Source organism: Chaetura pelagica, unplaced genomic scaffold (genome assembly GCF_000747805.2).
Source record: "Chaetura pelagica isolate M959 unplaced genomic scaffold, ChaPel_1.0 scaffold82, whole genome shotgun sequence".
In the NCBI taxonomy this organism is placed as follows: Eukaryota; Metazoa; Chordata; class Aves; order Apodiformes; family Apodidae; genus Chaetura; species Chaetura pelagica.
In genome coordinates this window covers 264,450-284,323 of record NW_009952990.1, presented here as the reverse complement: position 1 = coordinate 284,323, position 19,874 = coordinate 264,450, and the positions used below count along the sequence as shown (strand labels likewise).

The 19,874-nt window shown below is 36.7% G+C and overlaps 1 protein-coding gene across 1 annotated transcript in view; it reads left to right on the top strand.

Moving 5' to 3' along the window:
* Positions 1 to 19,874, top strand: part of ROBO2 (roundabout, axon guidance receptor, homolog 2 (Drosophila)) — a 406,098-nt gene that overhangs the window by 326,461 nt on the left and 59,763 nt on the right. The window contains exons 15-18 of the mRNA XM_009996507.1: positions 1,856 to 1,977; positions 8,537 to 8,768; positions 14,403 to 14,527; positions 17,242 to 17,413. Coding sequence (XP_009994809.1) covers positions 1,856 to 1,977; positions 8,537 to 8,768; positions 14,403 to 14,527; positions 17,242 to 17,413 — 651 coding nt within the window. The remainder of the gene's footprint in view (positions 1 to 1,855; positions 1,978 to 8,536; positions 8,769 to 14,402; positions 14,528 to 17,241; positions 17,414 to 19,874) is intronic.

Genomic DNA, 19,874 nt, shown 5'->3' with positions numbered 1-19,874 from the left:
GTAGATATTTTGTTCCTTTTTTGTGTATAGTGGCATAAATTATTATCCTGTAAACCAATGTGAGTTACTGACTTACAGGTTTATTTTATTATATCTCTCTGTTTCTTGGTCAGTTGGAATAGGCATAATTTGCTAGACATGTTCCTTCACTGGCATTCGTATTTGGATTATATTCCATTTGAAGATCCATGAAGGCATTTTCATTTGATTATCAGTAGAAGTCTGTGGCAATGTTGTTTATAGGTGGCTCAGAATCCATAACAATCCAGAATTAGAAAGCTGAAATACTGATGATCAAAACCTACTTTCTCTCAAAATTTGGAGGCATGTGATTCAAACTCAATTGTTATATTTAAATGCTTAATTTTTAAGAGCACTATTATTTCTTCTTAATAATATTTAGAATATATAAAAAAACACATGCTGCATGCTATAGTATGTATCTAAGAGGGGAGGGAAAAAAAAAACCTTTTTATATACATATTCTCTCCTGAAGGACTAGATATTGATCCAAAAAGAGGGAGAATGTCTTTGGCTAGTGAATCCCGTGGGAAAACCAAGCAGAATTCATAGAGCCCTAGACAGGCATGACCATAGTCTATCAGGCCCTCTTGAATATAATTTGTACTTGTGTTTAAAATCCACTTTTCTGGAAAAACTGCAAGCAAAGTCCCACAGAAATAATCAGTATGTGTATTTCTAACAGGCTTTATGCAACCCTTGTAGACAGTTGACATAGTAAGGGCATCTGTGAGTGTTGGCCAAGAACGGTGTTGTAGTAGGATCCTTAAAGGATCCATTGAAGGGATCCAGACCTCTCTGTCTCAGCTGGAGGGAAGAGATGTGCTGTGGTGATATGGTAACTAGGTGATAGCAGTAGTGAACATTCTCCTTTCGGTGCAAAGTAACAGAAAATTATTGTTTCCAGGAACAATCACTAGAAAAGACACAGTGCGTGTCAGCTTCTCCATTTTCTGACACATTTTGTATTTGCTAGTCCCATTTAGCAAAGGTAATACAGCTTCATTCAACTTAACATCATGACACAACCTAAGGAACCAGGTACCAGGGCTGCATGTGGTGCTGGAGATAGAGTAACATTTTCTATAGATGTATACTAAGTGATTCAATTCTTTGACTTCAATTCATATTTTGACTAGAAGAAATAATTTCATCACACATTTTGAAGGAATCTTTGATGTAATCTAAAAGAGAAAATTTTGGGATACAGTGTTTTTGTTGCCTTATATTAGATCAGAATCAGTTTGGCTTCATAAAATGTTTCTTATTTCATATTTGCTCTAGATTTCATTATCTGTAAAGAAAAAAATTGCTTTGCAGAAGAAAATGCTATTTTTAGTGTTTGGTTTCTTGTTTATGTGGTATGTAGGGAGGGGAAGCTTAGTGGAAGTTTGGAAACATGTAATGACTTAATGTCATGTATGCTCTAAGACAATAAAAATCAAAAACCTCTTAATTTTCTTCAATTACACTAACCAATTTGGTTCCAGACATCTGGGGAGCATTATTATTATCTGAGTATTTTTGAACTAGTGAATATTGCATTTCTCTTCGCTTACCAGATCTGAGAACACTTTGCCATCAAGTCTGAATACTCATTTAAGCATTACATTTCATTTTTTCCTAAGCAGGTAAAGGTGATTTTTTTTTTGCATTAATTGATATGCCTTGGAGTTCATATTCAAACCTTAGTACTGTATTGTTTTAAAAGCAGTACTGCAAAGGATGCTTAAGTCATATAATTCAGAATGAAATTATTCAGTATTTCTTACTGATGCCTTCTACAACTTTTCTCATTAAAATAATGCTTTCATCTTTGTGCCTGGCCTGGCAGATATCAGTCCACCAGCACAAGGTGTGGATCACAGGCAAGTCCAGAAAGAGCTGGGAGACGTCATTGTACGGCTGCATAATCCTGTTGTGCTGACACCCACTACAGTTCAAGTCACCTGGACGGTAAAGCTTCTGTTATTAACTTAAGAGGACTTTAACTTTGCCTATTTATTCCTGCAGCTTTTTACTATCCTGAAAAGCTTCAGTCTTGACTCCAAACATTGTACAGGCATGTATATGTGATAATGAAATGGTCTTTATACTTTCTTTTTAAAGTCAGGCAGGTTCAAAGTTTTAAGTGTTCAGCTCAAAGCTGTCTGACAAGAAATGTATTATAAAAATGAATATGCTTAACATCATAATCTAAAGGATAATTGATCAGTGGACTCATTACTGTGCATGTAAAAAAATAATCAAAGTTAAATATCAACATGAAATTGCTGTATGAAAAAGCACTTTCCACTTAAAGACATTGAGACCTCTGACACCATCGTATTCTTTGGTGACTCTAAAACGCAAATATAGCTTTGCTATAGGGCACTTGTGGTGAAGTTAGAAGTATGTCGTGCCAATGCCTGATCCACTATTCTAACATCTGGTTTTCTAGTATAAGCCTTACCCAGTGGGTATCCTTTCATTATAGAAGACCAGAAACTTTTTTGGCAATACTTAACACTTTTTTGAGAGCTCAAACTACTAGCTAGAGGTTCTGATATAGTTTTTGGCTTTCAAAATATTATGTTTCCCTTCCTGAGGCTTGAAGGAAAGGGTTTATAACTGTAGAAGGAGAAAGAGTTCCGACGGTGCTGCTTTGCTCTTGGGGCATCTGCCACAGAGGAAAGGGAGTCATGCCTGAAAGAGTGAGAAAAATAGTATTGCACTACATGTCACTGAAACCGTTGTGTTGAATGGGATGGGTTCTGCTAAAGGGGTATTCACAAAACTCAGGGGTTTTCTTCTACATGTAATATTGCTAAAAGGTTAATGTGTACATGGGATTACAAAACAGGAGGTAAGAAGTATAGTGATAGACTGTGTATTTTAGGGATTACTGCTGGTTTTGCACTACTCAGCCATATTTATAGAGGCTTAGATACCATCCTTGTTCTGACAAATTTCAGTGGTTGGAGGGCAGATTAGCATAAACAAAAAAACATACAATTTTGTCTTCCTTAGCAGATTGTTTAGAAAATGTGTCATTGGATTTTGCTATTGATGATGTCAACACTTGGCTTGCTTTTCTAAAAACGTTCTTTGTTTCAGCTGCCTAACTCCAGGGCAGGCTGACTTTCTCACTCAGGCACCTTTATAGCAAACCCTTTTACCCAAGCAGATTTTTGCCCAAGCAGATCGGTCAAGTAGTTTAGAAAGTTTGGATGTTAGCAGCCATTAATTGTAAACATGGATCCAATCCATGTGGTGCTTCATTAAGTCCTTTCTTGGCTGTGACAGCTATCAGAAATGCAATTTCTTAAGCTTGCCCTTCCTTTAGCATATGCTACAAAAGGAAGCCTCAGTATAACAAGAATTCAGTATTATGCAATGTAAGCAATATAAGTATAATGACATAAACGTATGTACATATGTGTGTCTGTGAGTGTGTATATGTGTGTATATGTATATATATATATAAAAAATATAAAGAGTCTGTTGGTACCCTTACTGAAAAAAGTGAAAAAATCATGGTAAGATAGAGGTAAATTGTTGGGGATGGTATGGATATGATCCCTCAAAGCAGTGACCCTATGCCACCTGACAAGCATACAGGACTCTGTTGAGACATTTCAGAATTGCCCAAGGGAAGAAAGACACAAAAAAGATCTCTGGAACAGCTAATTAGAAACTTTCCAGCAACCAGAACACAACCAATTAATTAACCATAGTCTCTGGGAAAAAAAGCCACTCTATCCAGAGAATAAAGCCCATACTACTAATATGAAATAGTTAGAGAGTGTAGCTATCATACAAAAGGACAGAAGTGCCAAGAGAGTCATAAGAGTCTTTGTATCGACTTTCTGCAGTTCAAGGAGTGAATGCCAACCTGTGTCCTTTATGACTGAGTTTCTGGCACCCTGACTCCCAGCAAATTAACACCAATTTCTCCCTTTTTTCTGAAATTATACTGAGATTGTTTTCTCTCTCTCTATTTTTTTTTTTTATTTTAATGTAAAATTTCATAAATAGTTCTCTGCTACAGTGTTGCAATTTAAAATATGCACATACATAAACGTATTTTGTCTGTTTTAAAAGAAGGTCACCCTTGTAAAGTGAGTATTAAAAAAAAAAGAAGAGGAATGTCAGAAGTTAGGCTTTCACTGTCACTTAAATTTATCCCTCTTATGCATAAGTATGAAAGCATAGCTGTAATTATCTGGTCAGATACAAGATCTCTTCTTCCTGGAGCTATTCAACATTTCTTTTTATCTTCTTTATTCACTGTGTGGTGCCTGGTCTTATTAAATTCATACCATTGAAACCTTGCATTGAACAAAAAATTATTAGTTTGTCTCACATGCTTGCTTATCTGTCATTCTCTCCATAACATTTGGATGCTTCACAAACATTACTGAATTTAACATCACAATGAAAAAAAAAAAAGTGTCATTATCCTAACTTTACAAATAGAGAGGTGAGGTGCAGAGATATTTATTGCTGATGAGACTTACGGAATCAGTTATGCCCACTGTTATCAAATGGCTAATTTTAAACCTAATGGCTGATTTTAGAGCATTTTCATTGCAACCACATGTTGTGTACTCCAAGCACTTTTTCTCTGACCTTAAATATAGTTCAGCACTTATTGCATCACTGGGCGTTAAAATGAGAGTTTTATTAGTGGCCAAATGTGAAAAGTTTCCTAACATTATAAAGGAGACCTGTGGGAATGAAAAACAGTTATTCAATATGGCAAAATATTTTTTTATTTGAAATCCTGACTGCCTTCTAGGAGGCTGACAACCAGAGGGATAATTATTTACCTCTCTCTTTTAATTTGACATTGATTGTAAATGAATGTGCTTCACTGGAAGCTTCATGGATCAAGTCCTTTAGTCACTCTTTGTCTTGTTCCTATAGAAGAGATAAATGTTTGTGATGTTTGAATTTCCAGAGATCACTGAAAGTCAGTGAGTTCAGTGCAATGTGTGAGGTGTTCCGCCCAGATGGAGAATTGCTGTGGGTATTGATGTGGGAGCAGAGTATTACTTAGGATATTGTGGGGTAGAAATGTACATTTTAAAGAGCATATTTCAAAATGTCTTTAGGGTGCAGATTAGCAGATTTGCCTGAAAGGAGCTTATATTTGCAGCATAAACCGCATTATGAGTTTCTTGCCATCTTTTTAACAACTTAATAGCCTAACTGAATGATCTCACAGCCATTGAACCTGTCTCGTGTTTAGCTCTAGTATGTGCAGATTTGAACATGCAGGGAGAATGACTTTACTGTTCTGCAGAAACAGAGCTGTCGTCAGCTTTGTAGATACCTCCCACACTACGTGTAAAAGAGTGTGAGAAGGAGCATGCAGGACTTCTCTAACACTTGTAGTTCGACCTGAAGCATTAGGTCGTGCTGGGAAGAATCTACTCAGTACTTGCTCTCTGTTGGCTTTTAAAGGATCATCTGCATTTTCTGCCATCCGTCTTTTGAGGGATAAAGTGTATCTTTAGGTCAGCAATTGCTGCAGCTCTTTTGAGTGGATGTACAATCTCAAGAGTAGCTAAGAGCGTCTGTTACTGGATGACTAGAAATGTGCTCTGGTCCCAGTATTTAACACAGAGAGTTTCTGCAATCTCTGTAATAATGCAAAGTACTTTGTACAAGGAAGTGGCAACCATCTTAAAAAAAAAAAAAAAAAAAAAAAAAAAATTACATTCTTTCATCAAATCTTGGTGCATATTTCTGCAACTCTGCCTATGTGTGAATGTGCACCAAACCTATAGAGTTGTTTGATGCTTAGCTCAGCTGAATGCAGGTATTTAATGCTAAGCATATTTTTAGTGGCTTGCAGTTGGCATGACACATAATTACCACATAACAAACACAGGAAATGATGAAGTCACAGGCTTTGTATTATGTGTGACTTTGTATACATATATGTATAGACATATACACATGCATATCTATAGATAGATACATATACATATGGATATGTGAAATATACCTGTCCTATACCTCACAAATTTCTCTGGTTAATCCGTGTAATTACCCAGGAGTAATTTTTCACTAACCAGAAAACTCCAAACAAAACAAAAAAATCCACCTTTCTCAGTAAGTGAAGTGCCCTCTGAGTAATTCCCAAACATTCTGACCATATCAAAGGCCCTGTTCATTCAGACTAGCTTTAATTGGGCATGAGAGAGAGCTTTGCATCCTCTTCTTGATACTAAATGCAACTGGGTGTTTATAGAAAACTTTGGAAATTCATAGTATTTTATTTCATAAGTACCCTCCCAGACTGTGAATAATCTGAAAACTGGACAGATCATTCAGCCCTATTGTAATCAAACTTCTAATTGAAAGTTCTGTGAAACTTTGAGCCTCAAATCTAACCAGTTTATTGCACTCAAATACACAACATCCTTGCTGTATTACTGCATTCTGTTCTCATATTTCTTGTATTGTTTATTTAGACTTTTAGACTGGGAACTTTAAAGTCTAGGAGGAAAAGAAATGTATGAATAATTTGTATATTGCCTATTTGCAAGTAGATACAAAAGGATGATAGACTCAGAATTAGTGTACTGTAGGTATAATATAGGCATCCAGTTTTTCTCATTGAGTTGGTGGGTGCATTTGTGTTTGTATCATGCCATACAAAGCAGTTTTGTAGCAGCACACTGTTACACTTCAGTCTAGTCCGTTCTGAATTTTCAGATGTTCTCCAGTAGGCAGCAGTCAGTAGAGCTTAAAAGCACAGCAAAGGCAAAATAGAAAGCTCTAACAAAGTCATGCCATCTTTCCGCACAGCCTGTAACAGAAATTAGGTAGGAATCAAAATCAGCTTTTGATTATTAAACATGATGGCCTTATATTACAATTTAGGTGAAGAATCTGTATTGCAAAGTGAATGAAAGTATTATTCTTGCTGAATTTTGTAGTAAGCATGAGGTTCATAAAGTCTTTACGTCCTTAAAACATTTAATTAATGAAAGTCAAACATGGATAAAAACAATTTACTATGATTTACAGACTCCCTTCATCTGGAAACAGCTGCTTAATGTTCTTCTTAAAAACACAGCTTGATTCTTTCAGTATTAACAAGCTATTATTGTGAGTTATATCCCTCTTCCAATGCATAAATTCACTTAAAGTGAATGTAGAGAAGTTTATAAAATGCAAGCTTAATGTTGTTGTAACATATGTTGCAAGGTTTTTAGCACTGGCAGTTTTGATGAAAGACATTTCTGTTTTGCTCTCATAAATAAAGCTTTCCTCTTGCTTGCCCTGCTTTTTAATGTCTTAAGGATCTGTGTCCCCTCTGAATGCCTCAATAAACTGTAACAAGGTTATAGGAAAAACATAATAGACCCTGGTTTGTGTTTTCAGCCTTTAATTTATTCTTAAAATAAGTCAACAAATGTGTGTCTGACTCCTGAATATCTTTGAGTTTACAAATTGTTAAGAACAGAAAATAATTCCTACTTGTTGAATCTTAGTTGTAACCGAGAGCTGTACCAAACAGCTAGTCCTGTTCTTTGTGCTGTGCTTTCTTCAGCGCTTTATTTCACAGCTACAGAGGCAGCTGGATTTGGTTCGATTTTATCCATCAAATTGTTCTGACTATTTATTTCACACAAAATTCATGCAAACATCATGAAAGCTCGAATCATTAAGTGCCTTTTTATTTCTTTTTTTTTGCACAAGAGAAAAAAATGTGTGCAAACTCTCCAAGATAAAATACATTTTAAGTTTTTCTTTCAAATAAATATCCTATTTATAGCTATGATAGGTTAGAATTGTTAACTGTCTACATATGGTCCAGTCTTGAGTTGTGCTTGCCTAGCAACATATAAAATATAAACCAAAACCAACATTCCATCTCCATCTGATGGCCTGAGAGCATCACAACCCCAGGATACTAAGAGGCTGCTTAGACTATGAACACAAGAAACAGCACATGTCCTTGGAAGCTGTTTTCTTTGCATCTGTCTTATGTTTATTTTATTTTCCTGAGCATTGCATGAAAAGATGAGCTGTGAGCCAAGTAATGGACTAACTGAAAACATGTAGGCTATCATCAAAGACTTGCCCTTTTCTGAAAAGAATTTGTTTTTCTTTTCTTCTCATTTTTCAGCACATCAGTAGCCAAGATGTGCTTAGTAAGTTTACATGAAGTAAGCATTATGCCAAAGTTCTCTTTGCATGATTTGTTGCTGGGGTGGGGCCATGTTTTACGATTTAAGGTGGTATTTGTCACTTTATATAGATCTAGAGGAAGTTAAATAGAAGGAAATGTTCTATAACATAATATGAGAAAAATGTTCTTTATCGACAATTAACAGTGACTTAAAAGAAGGCAGTTTGATTTTTAAATTCAGCAGCGTAAACAACTGTTCATTTTTATTTTATTTTTTTTTGTGAGGATGAAAGTATTCTAGGCAATTAGTTTCTTTTTTTTTTTTTATACTGTTTCATTGCTTTAATATGTTTATTGACACATTATTTCATGATATTTTTCTAGGTTGACCGCCAATCCCAGTTTATTCAGGGGTATCGAGTAATGTATCGCCAAACGTCTGGGCTGCCTTCTCCAGCTGTATGGCAGAATTTGGAGGTCAAAGTTCCAACTGAGCGCAGTGCTGTCCTCGTCAACTTGAAAAAGGGGGTCACTTATGAAATTAAAGTTCGACCTTATTTCAATGAATTCCAAGGAATGGACAGTGAGTCAAAGTCTGCTCGTACCACAGAGGAAGGTTAGTAAAATGATCCGAAAAGCAAAACTTCTATACCTAGCACTGAAGGTGAAATCAAGAGTGGTTTTGGTTATTGTGCATCTGTACATCTGTGTATGTTCAGCGCTATTTCTTCTACGTGATTTCTGTTTGTTAGATAGAGGGTTGTCATTAGAATTTGCTATAATATTATGTTTTGTGGTCTAAGTATTACATGAGAAAGCACTGAGCCAGTTCTATGTTCTTCTGTCTGACACCTAATCTGCAGGTGGCTTTGGGTCTTCCAAGAATTATGCATAGCAGCCATTCATTTATAATCAGTGTTGTCACAACTAAAGGCTTCAGTCTGCACTTTGAAAAGAAAACTAATAAATGAAACCTTTTGCAGATGAGTGTTTGATATTAAGCACATCTTTCTGAATGATTAATAACATAGATGAGCAGTTTGGTTGGGAAAAGGGGACTAGTGAGGGACAGATACTTAACTAGTCTGAAAGAACTCCAGTCTTTAGGACATGCCACTTTATTGTTTCTGCTAGCACACCATCCACGAAACGATCCCATTTAGTCCTTTGGAGGATTTCCTTAAATATCTTTCAAGCCTCTATGAAATATGTAGGATGCAGACGTAATAAATGTTTTACGCTACTGAATGCACAAACATTTATATCTATAGTGTGTTGCAGGGTATATAGTTTTGCTAAAACATAGGCTTCCCAGGACAGCTTTATTATTGGAAAGTAGAGAAGTGAGGTGACATATGAGTATTTTTCATCTTTTTCTCTTAGCAATGTACAATAACCTACCTAATGCAACCTTTGCCTGGAAAATCTCTCCTGTAAATGTAGAAGGATGATCATAACAATCTTCTCTGATTCACTGATTTATTTCAAAGCAAGGGAGAGGAGAAATACTGGTGAAGTTTCAAAATGCTCATATGGTTTTGTTGAGGTTTGAGTACACTCCTTGCCTATTGAAGATGCATTGTAATAATTTTCAGTAGACTCCTGAGGTTTAATTTGGGGCTGATTGCCATGTCCTTTTTATTCTATTCCTTTCTCTTTTATTTATTTTGATTATTGCCCAACAAGTAAGTAATTCTGCAGATAACTTGGTTGCCATTCATACTTTACATATGAGGAAATTCAGTGTCCTGCAACATGTAGAAGACTGTGCAGAAAGCCATGGTTCAAATCTGATTTAAAACTTTGGACTTTGTTTCCCATTTCTTTTTTCAGACTATAAAGACTAAATCCATTGGTAGAGAATACCTTTGCAGCACCCTGAACAAAGCTAAAAAAAAAGAAATTTAAAAAAAATTAAAAAGCTTTCTACAGATGAAATTGCTTTTCTAGAGTTAGAATCTAGGATTTTGTCCCCATACTAGCAGATTTTCTTCTCCAGTTTCAATTCTTTGTTGCTTATTTAGTTCATCTAATGGTCTCTTGCTAAAGGTAAATTAAGAACTACAGTAAAAGAGAGATTTTGTACCTCCTCTCTGTTTCTATAGAATACTTGAGAAAAACATATTTTCTTTTCTAAACCTTGTCTCCAAGCTGAGCCTGTCAGTTAATTTCCTACTTTGAAGGCCACTTTGTTCATGTGGAATAACTTTACACATCGTGAAGATTTTAAAAACTTTTCTTGCCTGCAGGTATGTATTGTAGCCTAGGATTCACTTTCGAGATTAATATAACCTTCTAGGAGTCTATTTTCAAATATGTCTCTCAAAAAAACATCAGTCTGTAACACATAGTATTATCACCAGACGAATGTCAGCCCCTGTAAATAATTTTCTTTTGCTTGAGTGATAAAGTTAAGTACTTCCATGAGAAATTTAAGACATTCTATAGATGCAGTTCTACATATATTTCCTTTAATTCCTCACATTTTCTTTGTAATTATGTTGGTGCTCATATATTTAAAAAATAACATCAACTAAATGTTTAATGAAAATGGTTTGCTTCTCTTCTGATGAAGAAAAATTGCAGTCTATTTAAAGGTATCCCACTTGCTGTGCTGCCTGTGATTCCATTTCGAAAATGAGCTTTTTTAGACTTGACTTTTAAAAAATGTCAGGTATACTATTTTTAGAAAATAATTTGGAAGAGTGATGCACACGTTACAAGTTTTTTGCAACATCAAAACGAATAGCCCTGGTAAAGGCAAAGTGCAACCAAAAGGTAGCAGCAGCTTTCTGCTGGATTGAATTTTACATGCAATGTTACTTCTGAGGCCTAGCTCCAAAAATCAATTTTGCTGCAGTTAGACTTTTCCTCTAGATCAGACATTTGTCACAGTTCAGTATCCATCCATCTCGTGCCTCTTTGGCCTTGTGAAGGTGACAAATGGAATTCTGTTCGGCTGCGTCTGGAAAAGATGAGCAGCGATTTGGGTTCTTTCATATCTGTAAGAAGAAGCTGAGCACTGGAATAATTGACCTGTCAAGAATCAGGCAAGGTGTTCTCCACAAGCCAGCAGCAAGGGAAATGAGAAAACAGTTTTAAAAATGTTATTTTTCAATGTGGTCTATTTAATAACTGCAGCAGTGTCAGACAAGTGGCTTAATTTATATCATGGTGCCAGCTTACAGAGTGATACTACCAGAGAGAGGAAGCAGAACTGTTAAAGACATTTATGCATATACCTATACAAAAAGGAACTAAATAGATTATTTTATTTTCTAATTTTCACTATTTCTTTCATGCTTGCTCTAAAGATAGATGACTTTTTTCCTCCAGTTACAGCCACTGTTTTAAATCTCTCTTGGAATAATTTTGTGGAGGAGTAATTTTTCTGCATGTTGTTTGTCGCACAAAATATGACAGTCAGTAACGGAAGTCTCCTTAGTTTTTATCAGCCTCTGTCTGTCAATTCTTTCTTGCCTTAGTGCAGCTCTTAAAAAGATAAGTTCAGCTGTGTTCATCAGCTGCAATTATAATTTTAATTCAAACTTACCATATATACTAAAAAAAAAACCCACACTGTTAGAATATCAAGTAGAATTTTAATGCAGTTTAAATGCAAACACAAATTAATGCCATATGTTTTTCTCTAAATGTTAAAACATGGTATTAATTTTACATTTCTTTAGCATTTACTCTCTCCTCTCTCTCTCTCTCTTTGTGTTTCCAGGCATGTATATATAAGAAATTATATTTCTGAATGCCCTTTGTGTTTAAGGAGGAAAGTAAATACATTTCATCTGGCTGTTCTATTGTACTTAAAAACAGAAATTAGTTATATAGCATTGAGCTTTGTCATTTTAATGGTTATTATTTTCATACACAATTTTATTCTAATGAATATCACACACATGCATTTATTCTTTTTTTTGTTGTTGTTATTGAATAACTTCAAGCCTCTAAAAATGTTTTTTTGGGGGGTTTTTTTACTATGTGGCAAATTATTTCACCTGCCGTAAAATTCACAATTCAACTATTAACTTCACCAATTTTATGCTTTGCATGATTGCAAGGAGTAGCCCAAGGGCACCTTGAGCTAAGAGTCAAATTGTGCACAATATAACTCCATTTCTCCCCCCCCAGTATACTGTTTCTTTGCATCATTCAAGGTCATAAGATGCAACCTCGCATTATTTGCTTTGCAGCTGAACCGGCATCTGAAAATGTAGTTGTCAAAATGTGCGGCCTCACAGGAAAGCAATATTTGTGTCATTTTACCTCTAAAGTTGTTTTGGTTTTTTTTCTGATATGATCCCTTGTCCCCACCTCTGATGCCTTAGTTTAAAGTTGTGTGATTCCTGCAACAGGCTATTCCAGCACTGCAGAGTTATCAGTATAAGAATTTGAGCTCAGCTTCTTTAGCCAGATCAGGTGCTGAGGATCATCTGAAGTTGAAACATAGCCTGTCTGAAAGAGACCATGGGGAGCAATAAGGAAATCTGAATTGACTCAGGAAACTTGAATACTCCTGATATCTGTGCCTGTGTTTAATTGTGTTAAACCTGCCAGACTTTAAAACAAAGGTACTAGTGGCTCTTTGCTTTTCTAAGAAGTGTAGTACAAGGAATATTTGTTAAAGATAAGACTAGAGACCTGTTGCCATAGAACTTGGCAGTGAAGGAGTCCTCTCTGGATAGGAATACTCAAGAGCAGGGGACTGAAGTCAGCTATCTGTGACACATAATGTGAGATGCTCAGAACCAGAGGGCTGCCTAGATTTCAAATTGGAGCAGAGGGGAATGATCAATGTTTTAGGTTCTGGCAAGTCTTCAACGTAGGCTTCCATATTTCATATTCAATGTTCTAAGATCATATTAAAGGTGATGAGAAATACATGGAAGAAAATTCCATAAGGAGTTGCTAAATATGAAGACACTGCCCTGGAACAGAAGGTGTCTAAGCAGCAAGCTTCTCTGAATTGGAAAATTGTCCTGTAGAGATATCACTAGGTGGTCACTCTATTAGTTCACACTTTCCTGGGCTCTTTCTCATAGCTGAAGACTGGATAGATGGAAAGGGATAAATGGACTAGAGGGATCCTAGAACCAGCTCAGTGCAGCAGTTATCAATATTTTTTTTTTTTGCCCAGGGACTATACTTTAATATAACACACTCGACTTTGGTGACTTAGCTTGCCACTGTGGTGGAGTTTTGACACTTGCCTAGAAGTAAGGGAGGGAAGATGGAAGGCCAAAAGAAGTTTCAACTGACTTAAGAGGGCCATATGCCACAGGCCTCTGCCATGGCAGCTACAGCTATGGCATCTCACGGAGATGCACCAAATGTTCACAGAGGGGACTTATCCATACAGTAGTGGCTGCACTGCTTCTCAAACGTGTCTTGTGCCAATAAAAGCATCCTGCTGCTGGGGTAGCTGCAAGAGGGGCTTTACCAGCATAGTTCTGATCAGTAACAGCTATGATTTTTTTTAAATTTTTTTTTTTCACACTTCTAGCCAAGAAAGCAGTGCTGTCAAGCAATTGTCTTGTAGCTATGGCCTTGATGTGCAGTGACCAGCCAAACAGCTTTGAATGGTTAAAATGAACAGGACTCTGAAAAGAAAGCAATTAGCCTAGAGAAAAGAGGGCATAAGAATATATCTGACCTAACTTAGCACCTCCCCCCTTCACTGGCATGTGATGTAAAGCCCTGAAGACTTCAACACTTTTCTATCTCACAGGTGCAAGGTTTTATGTTTAAACCTGTTAAGTTAATATCTTTGTGGAGAACAAATAGGAAACACAAAAAGATCCTTAAACGTTTGCTGCTCATACTATTATTAGATCATGTGGGGTAAAAAGAATCAAAACACTTCTCAGGCCAAGTGAAGCAGCCTCACATTATCACTTCATTGATATATTCATAGCTATCCATGCATATTACAGAACACAAATGCAAGCATGAGAAGCAATCCAATGCAAACTTAAGAAATGCTAAATATAAATAAATTACAAATTATTTGTATTGATTCTCCATTGCCACAAATTCCACATTGTCATTCAGCACAATGCTTTTCTAAAGAAAGGCATTTTTCAAAATTGTCACTGCCTAACACGATGTGCATACTTAGGCCTACAGGGGGTATGGACGTTATATATTCTCTGCTTGTTCTTACACCACGTCAGCAGAATTTATGCTCTAGCAAATGGATTAATGTCTTGCTTCTGTTTGTTCCCTCTCCTTGGTGTAGCTCCAAGTGCCCCTCCTCAGTCTGTTACTGTCCTGACAGTTGGAAACCACAACAGCACAAGCATCAGCATCTCCTGGGATCCTCCCCCTCCAGATCACCAAAATGGAGTCATCCAGGAGTATAAGGTAGAAACAATGAGTAATGGGAGAGTTGTGTGTTTAAGCAAACAGCTTTCTTGAATTACAGAAAAATAGTACTGTTTATGGATTTAGGTTCTGACAGCATCAGCTTTTACAGCAGCCCGTATAATTATATGGAGAAAGAGGACTGAATGCTTCTGGTTTTTTATTAACTTTTTTTTTTTAATGCATTATTACTTTCATATTAAAATAAAAAATACCATGTGCTAGATCCAGAAGATAGCTTGTAAATACAGAGTCCTTCTCTTTCTTTCTTTTCCTTGCTGTGGAAAGAGGTAATGGAAGACAGTTGTTTTTTATGTTAAGAGCTTCTGCATTCTCAAGAGGGGTGGTGATGTCCCTGTCTTAGAGTGTCTACAATGTGGCATAAAAGCTGGCAGGAAAGATAACTCTTCTTTCCCCTGCAAAATGGTAATCCTACTGCTTCGAGATCAAAGTCAAGGACTGTGGCTCTGGGAAAATAATAAGACTTCTTCTGGGTACTGTCGCTGTTAGGGTTCACAAAATGCTATGTGGTTTGCTCTGAGGAACAGTTTGAACATCACTGCTATATCCAGAGTTTGTTACATGAGAGCTGCCTACATTGGTTTTATTTTCTCCTCCTTTGTTGCTATGATGGCTCAAAGTATTCACTATTTATATATCACCTTAAATTTTGTTGTAGTCTATAATTGCCCACTAAGCTTACTTTTGCACAAATTAATTTTTACAACACGGAAAAGAATGCAATGTGTTATTGGGGTGGAAGACTAGGGAGAAAATCTTCAGGCAAGGTTTAGCATTGTCACAGGCTTGTATAACCTAGAGTGAAGTTCCTAGTTGAAACAGAGCCAGGCAGCTTTCTTGACAGTTTCACAAAAGGTGGAATTGGTGGATACAACTTATTCCACTCAAAAAAATGTCATATTTTTCTCCTGTCTGTATCTTGAGGGAGCACAGTATCAAGAAAGGAGAAAGTACTTGACTTTTAAATCAAGCAATGGTTCAACTTCTTCCAGCTTATTCCCCAGTGAGAAGGATGCAGTAAATGCTCACAGTATTTATATTTAGCATAGCACTTCTTCTGTTTTGCTTTTAATCAATATCAAGATTTATTAATCCCAGTATTTTATTGATCTCATTTTCATGTCAATTAATAATTATCTTTTGGCTTAATTAATCTCAATACTGACTCCAGTATAAGTCAATATTAATCATAAGGGCTTATAAGCAGATAAGTAAAGCACACTCCTAAACCACAAAATATGTAGATATGAAACAAAGTAGGCTGATGGTTGATAAAATCTATGTTCCAGGTGAGTGCTCAGATCTCCAGGCTGTTTATAAAAACAGCTGGAGTCACTACTTATTACATCCCTTCTGCATTAGATTAGGTGCCTGCCTAGTTAGTGAGGTGGGTACAGTGAATACAGTGTGAAGAGTCCAATAAAATGACTGCTGAGGTTTCACAGTACATTTTCTAACAAATTGAATGTAGATCTGTTGATTCTACCTCAAACAACAGAGTGCTTGTACATTAATTTATGAATTAAATGCCTTTAATTAGGGCATCTCATGGCTGCTATAGCCTCAGACCAGGACAGACAAAGAGTGAAAGAAAGCTTGAAGTAATTTCTCACCCTACTGCATTCTGGCCTGCAAATACAATCTACTTGATCTTAGGAGAACAAGGGTAGTTTTGCCCTCCAAATTGTCCTCAGTGTTTCACAGGAAAGAGATAAGGTATGATAAAACACTTAGCAGGATCAACAGTGAGAACCTTACTATTGCTTAGACACATTGGTTTGTTGCTGATAGTGGTTCCACCATTAGTGGTTTTTTCTGCTGTTATAATGATCTAGTGTATATATGATATCTTTATCCATTGATTTTCTTGAGTGGTAGTAAATGTTTTCTCTAACAATACAGAAGCAATATATGCAGATAACATTAACTGAATAAGAATCCCTAAAAGGTCTTGGTTTTCAATTTTCTTGGGAAAAACCTATGGAAAAACACAAGGGGAGAAATAGCACTCTGAAATCATAGACCATTCTCATCACAAAATGCCAGTTGAGATTACAGTGTTTCTTTTATTTAGAGAGTAAATGAGTCATGAAGTGATATCTGGATTTCTGAACTAAGTAAATAATCACAAAAGCACCTGAAAAAAATTAGTTTGTGCTTATTCCTTTTCAGAAATTTCACATATCCCTGTTGTGCAGTGAAAGGAAGTTGAAAAGCATTTTGAAAATTGTTTCTTCTTTAGTACTTTGAGAAATGTTTGAAGTAATACTTGTATTATTTTGTGTCCTTTTGCTATTCAATGGGAAATTGATTTTATTTTATTTTATTTTAGGAGAGGTTTAATTGTAATCATATTAGTGGGCAAGATTTCAATTAGTGTATAACAGCTCATTTTTTGCATTATTCTTGTCTGTGCTTCTAAGAAGTGTAACCACAGAAATTTGCACTCCGTGTTGAGCCAGAGTCTAGAGAAGAATTTGGAAGCAGACTTTGCAGCTGGCTTCGTCCTATGCTAATCTGGGGAAGCTTGATGATATAAATCTTCCCAATTCCATCTACTCCTGAACAGCAACACCATTAAGAAGTCCAAATTAAGTGATTGTCATGCAATACTTTGATATGTCAAATCTATGTGTGTTTGTTTATGAGTATGAAGAATTTCACATTTTTTAATATGTCCACTTTTGTCCCAGATCTGGTGTCTAGGTAATGAGACTCGATTTCATATCAACAAAACAGTAGATGCAGCCATTCGGTCTGTAGTAATAGGTGGCCTGTATCCAGGTATTCAGTACCGCGTGGAAGTTGCTGCAAGCACCAGTGCAGGTGTGGGAGTAAAAAGTGAGCCACAGCCCATAATAATTGGTAAGTGTTTGTCTGTTTTCTTATTTTGTTTTGCCTGTTTCGACTTTCAGAAGTGCTTTCATAAATCACTTCTGAGAGCATAAAAATCCATGGAGCAAAAGACAAGATTTGAATAGAGCTATTTAGTTAGCTTTTCATGTCCCACTGCCTGCTGACATTGTGTCTCGTTTTAATGCAGAGTTCTCATAGCCAATGGAGGGAAAGATGTTATAAAGACATAGAAAACTGGATTATCAAGTGAAACTGATGTAATATTTTTTTAATTAATTTACCACTTCTGCAGGTTGACAGACTTATGGAACTAATAGCTCAAGCTCCCTTTTCCTCCTGTTGAGATGACTGTAATATTGTCTTACTCTTACTGTTGGTGCCTAGGGCACTATTTACAGTTGGTGTTCTGAACATTTGAAGTTACTAGAATATGGAGCAGTAAGAAGTATATTATTTCTTTAGATAAAAATTGTGCCACTGTTACAGAAATCCTGTGCCCCTACTGCAAGAAACAAATTGAAAAAATTTATGGAAAACTCTAAGAGAATCAAGAATAAAAAATGTATTATCATTATTGATACACTAAAAAATTCACTTGGAAAACTAGAAATAAAATTGGAGATAGCAGCAATGTTGGTTAATGGTATAGCTATTATTTCTCTTCATAATTTGGCCTGTTCACTCTTACATTCTATCATTGGCATAATAATATGAGGAACAGCTGCAAACCTTCACAGTAATAGGTACAATCGAATCTGATGTGTCTAATTAATTTTTGGCCCGACAAATTAGTTTTGTTCTTCATTACTCTCCAATGGGAGGAAGACATTATATTTCATTATGTTTTTGTCTTCAGGAACAATGGACCGTTACAGGTCACACACTTCCCTTGTCTACGTTCTAATTAGTTGAACTGACAGCATTGTTACAGAAACACCTGCAGTATGTGAAGTAGTACACTTGTACCTTGGGTGACTTATTTATTACTTCTTCTTTAATATTATATAAAGAAATATAACATTAATGCTGTTTGTTTCTCCAAACCCCCAAATTATATTAATTTTATCAAACGTCAGTGGATAGCCTAAGTATGTATTCCTTTATTTTTCAGTCACCAAATTCAAAAAGCATATGTGATTTTGACACTAATGAATTATTATCTTTGCGGTTGCAGTAGCTAGGCACTGAATGGTAAGAGCAAACCACCAGACTGCCAACTTTAGAAGGTAATCAGGAGACAGATTGCACCGTCCACTGCCAGCTTCCCTTAGGTGCACTGCAATTTGTTCTCACACTCTCCATTCTCAAAAGGCTAGTTTCTGACTTTAGAGAAGAAAATGGGATCTTCAGCCTTATCGGAATCTTTACTGGACAGCAGTTGTTCTTTTCTTTCAGGCATGTCCGCTCCTGAAGCTGGCATCTCTGAAGTGCTTCCCTGCCCACTGTTCCCCATGGCAGCATGGCTGCTTCCAAAGCTGAGACACATCACCTGTTTCCTCACTGTCCCACTGCCTTTACCTCACCTCCAAAGGGCACAGAAAGTAACTGAAAGTTAATGGCAATTCGAGCAAAACCTACTCCCATGGTGGTTTCTCCTACCAGAGAAAATGTGTGCTTGGAGATGTGCCTGTGTGTTCCGTGGGCAGAAAGAACGGGAAAATCTGATAAAGGAGCCACCACTGCCTCCTTTTTTTTCCTTGTCACAGGTGCTCACTGAGTTTTATTCTCATCTACTGCAGCAGGACTGGAAACCATCAGGCCTTTGGCAGCTGCAAGAAAAAATAGGGAAGTATGGGAAAGGATAGCTGCAGCTACTAAGCCCTGATGCTAGTGAAGCTTACCAGCATGGTCAGCATAGACTGGTACATGATACCAGTACTGGTGTACTGCCTTCTTATGCATTAGCAGGTGTAGTCAGCATCCTTCTGTGGGACCTATTTTGTTTTTTGGGAAGCCTTTTTTTTCTCCTGCACAGAACTGCTGAAAGCAAGCCAAACTCTACCAGAGTTTCAACAGTCTGTTTGCAAACGCAGATGATCATCATTTCTAAATATCAACATGGTGCTGAAAGTGAGAAAGCTTGATAAAATCACTGAGATAATTTACAGTGTGAGAGCAATGTAATACAGTGCATTGCATTTCTTCCTGAACAACTTGGTCTAGCTCTGAACACAACAGGAGGTCTGAAGCTGCATTGTGGCCATGACAGCACTGGGGCAGAGTCTGTCCCCGTGGCAGGGAGCAGAATGTGGCAGGGAGGACATGCTCAGCCCCACATGCCCTCTGGGAGGGATCCTCTTTCACAGGTTGACTGGTGCAAACTCTGAGTCTCCTGCAAAGAGGTATCCTTGGAAATAAAACTGGAAGTGTCAGACTTCTTGCATCTGGTTTAGCCAAAAGTCTTGTTTGCTTGCTTTAGGCTGAAGCTAGTGAGCCAATGAGCAGTAAATTTAACAGCTGATGAACTGCA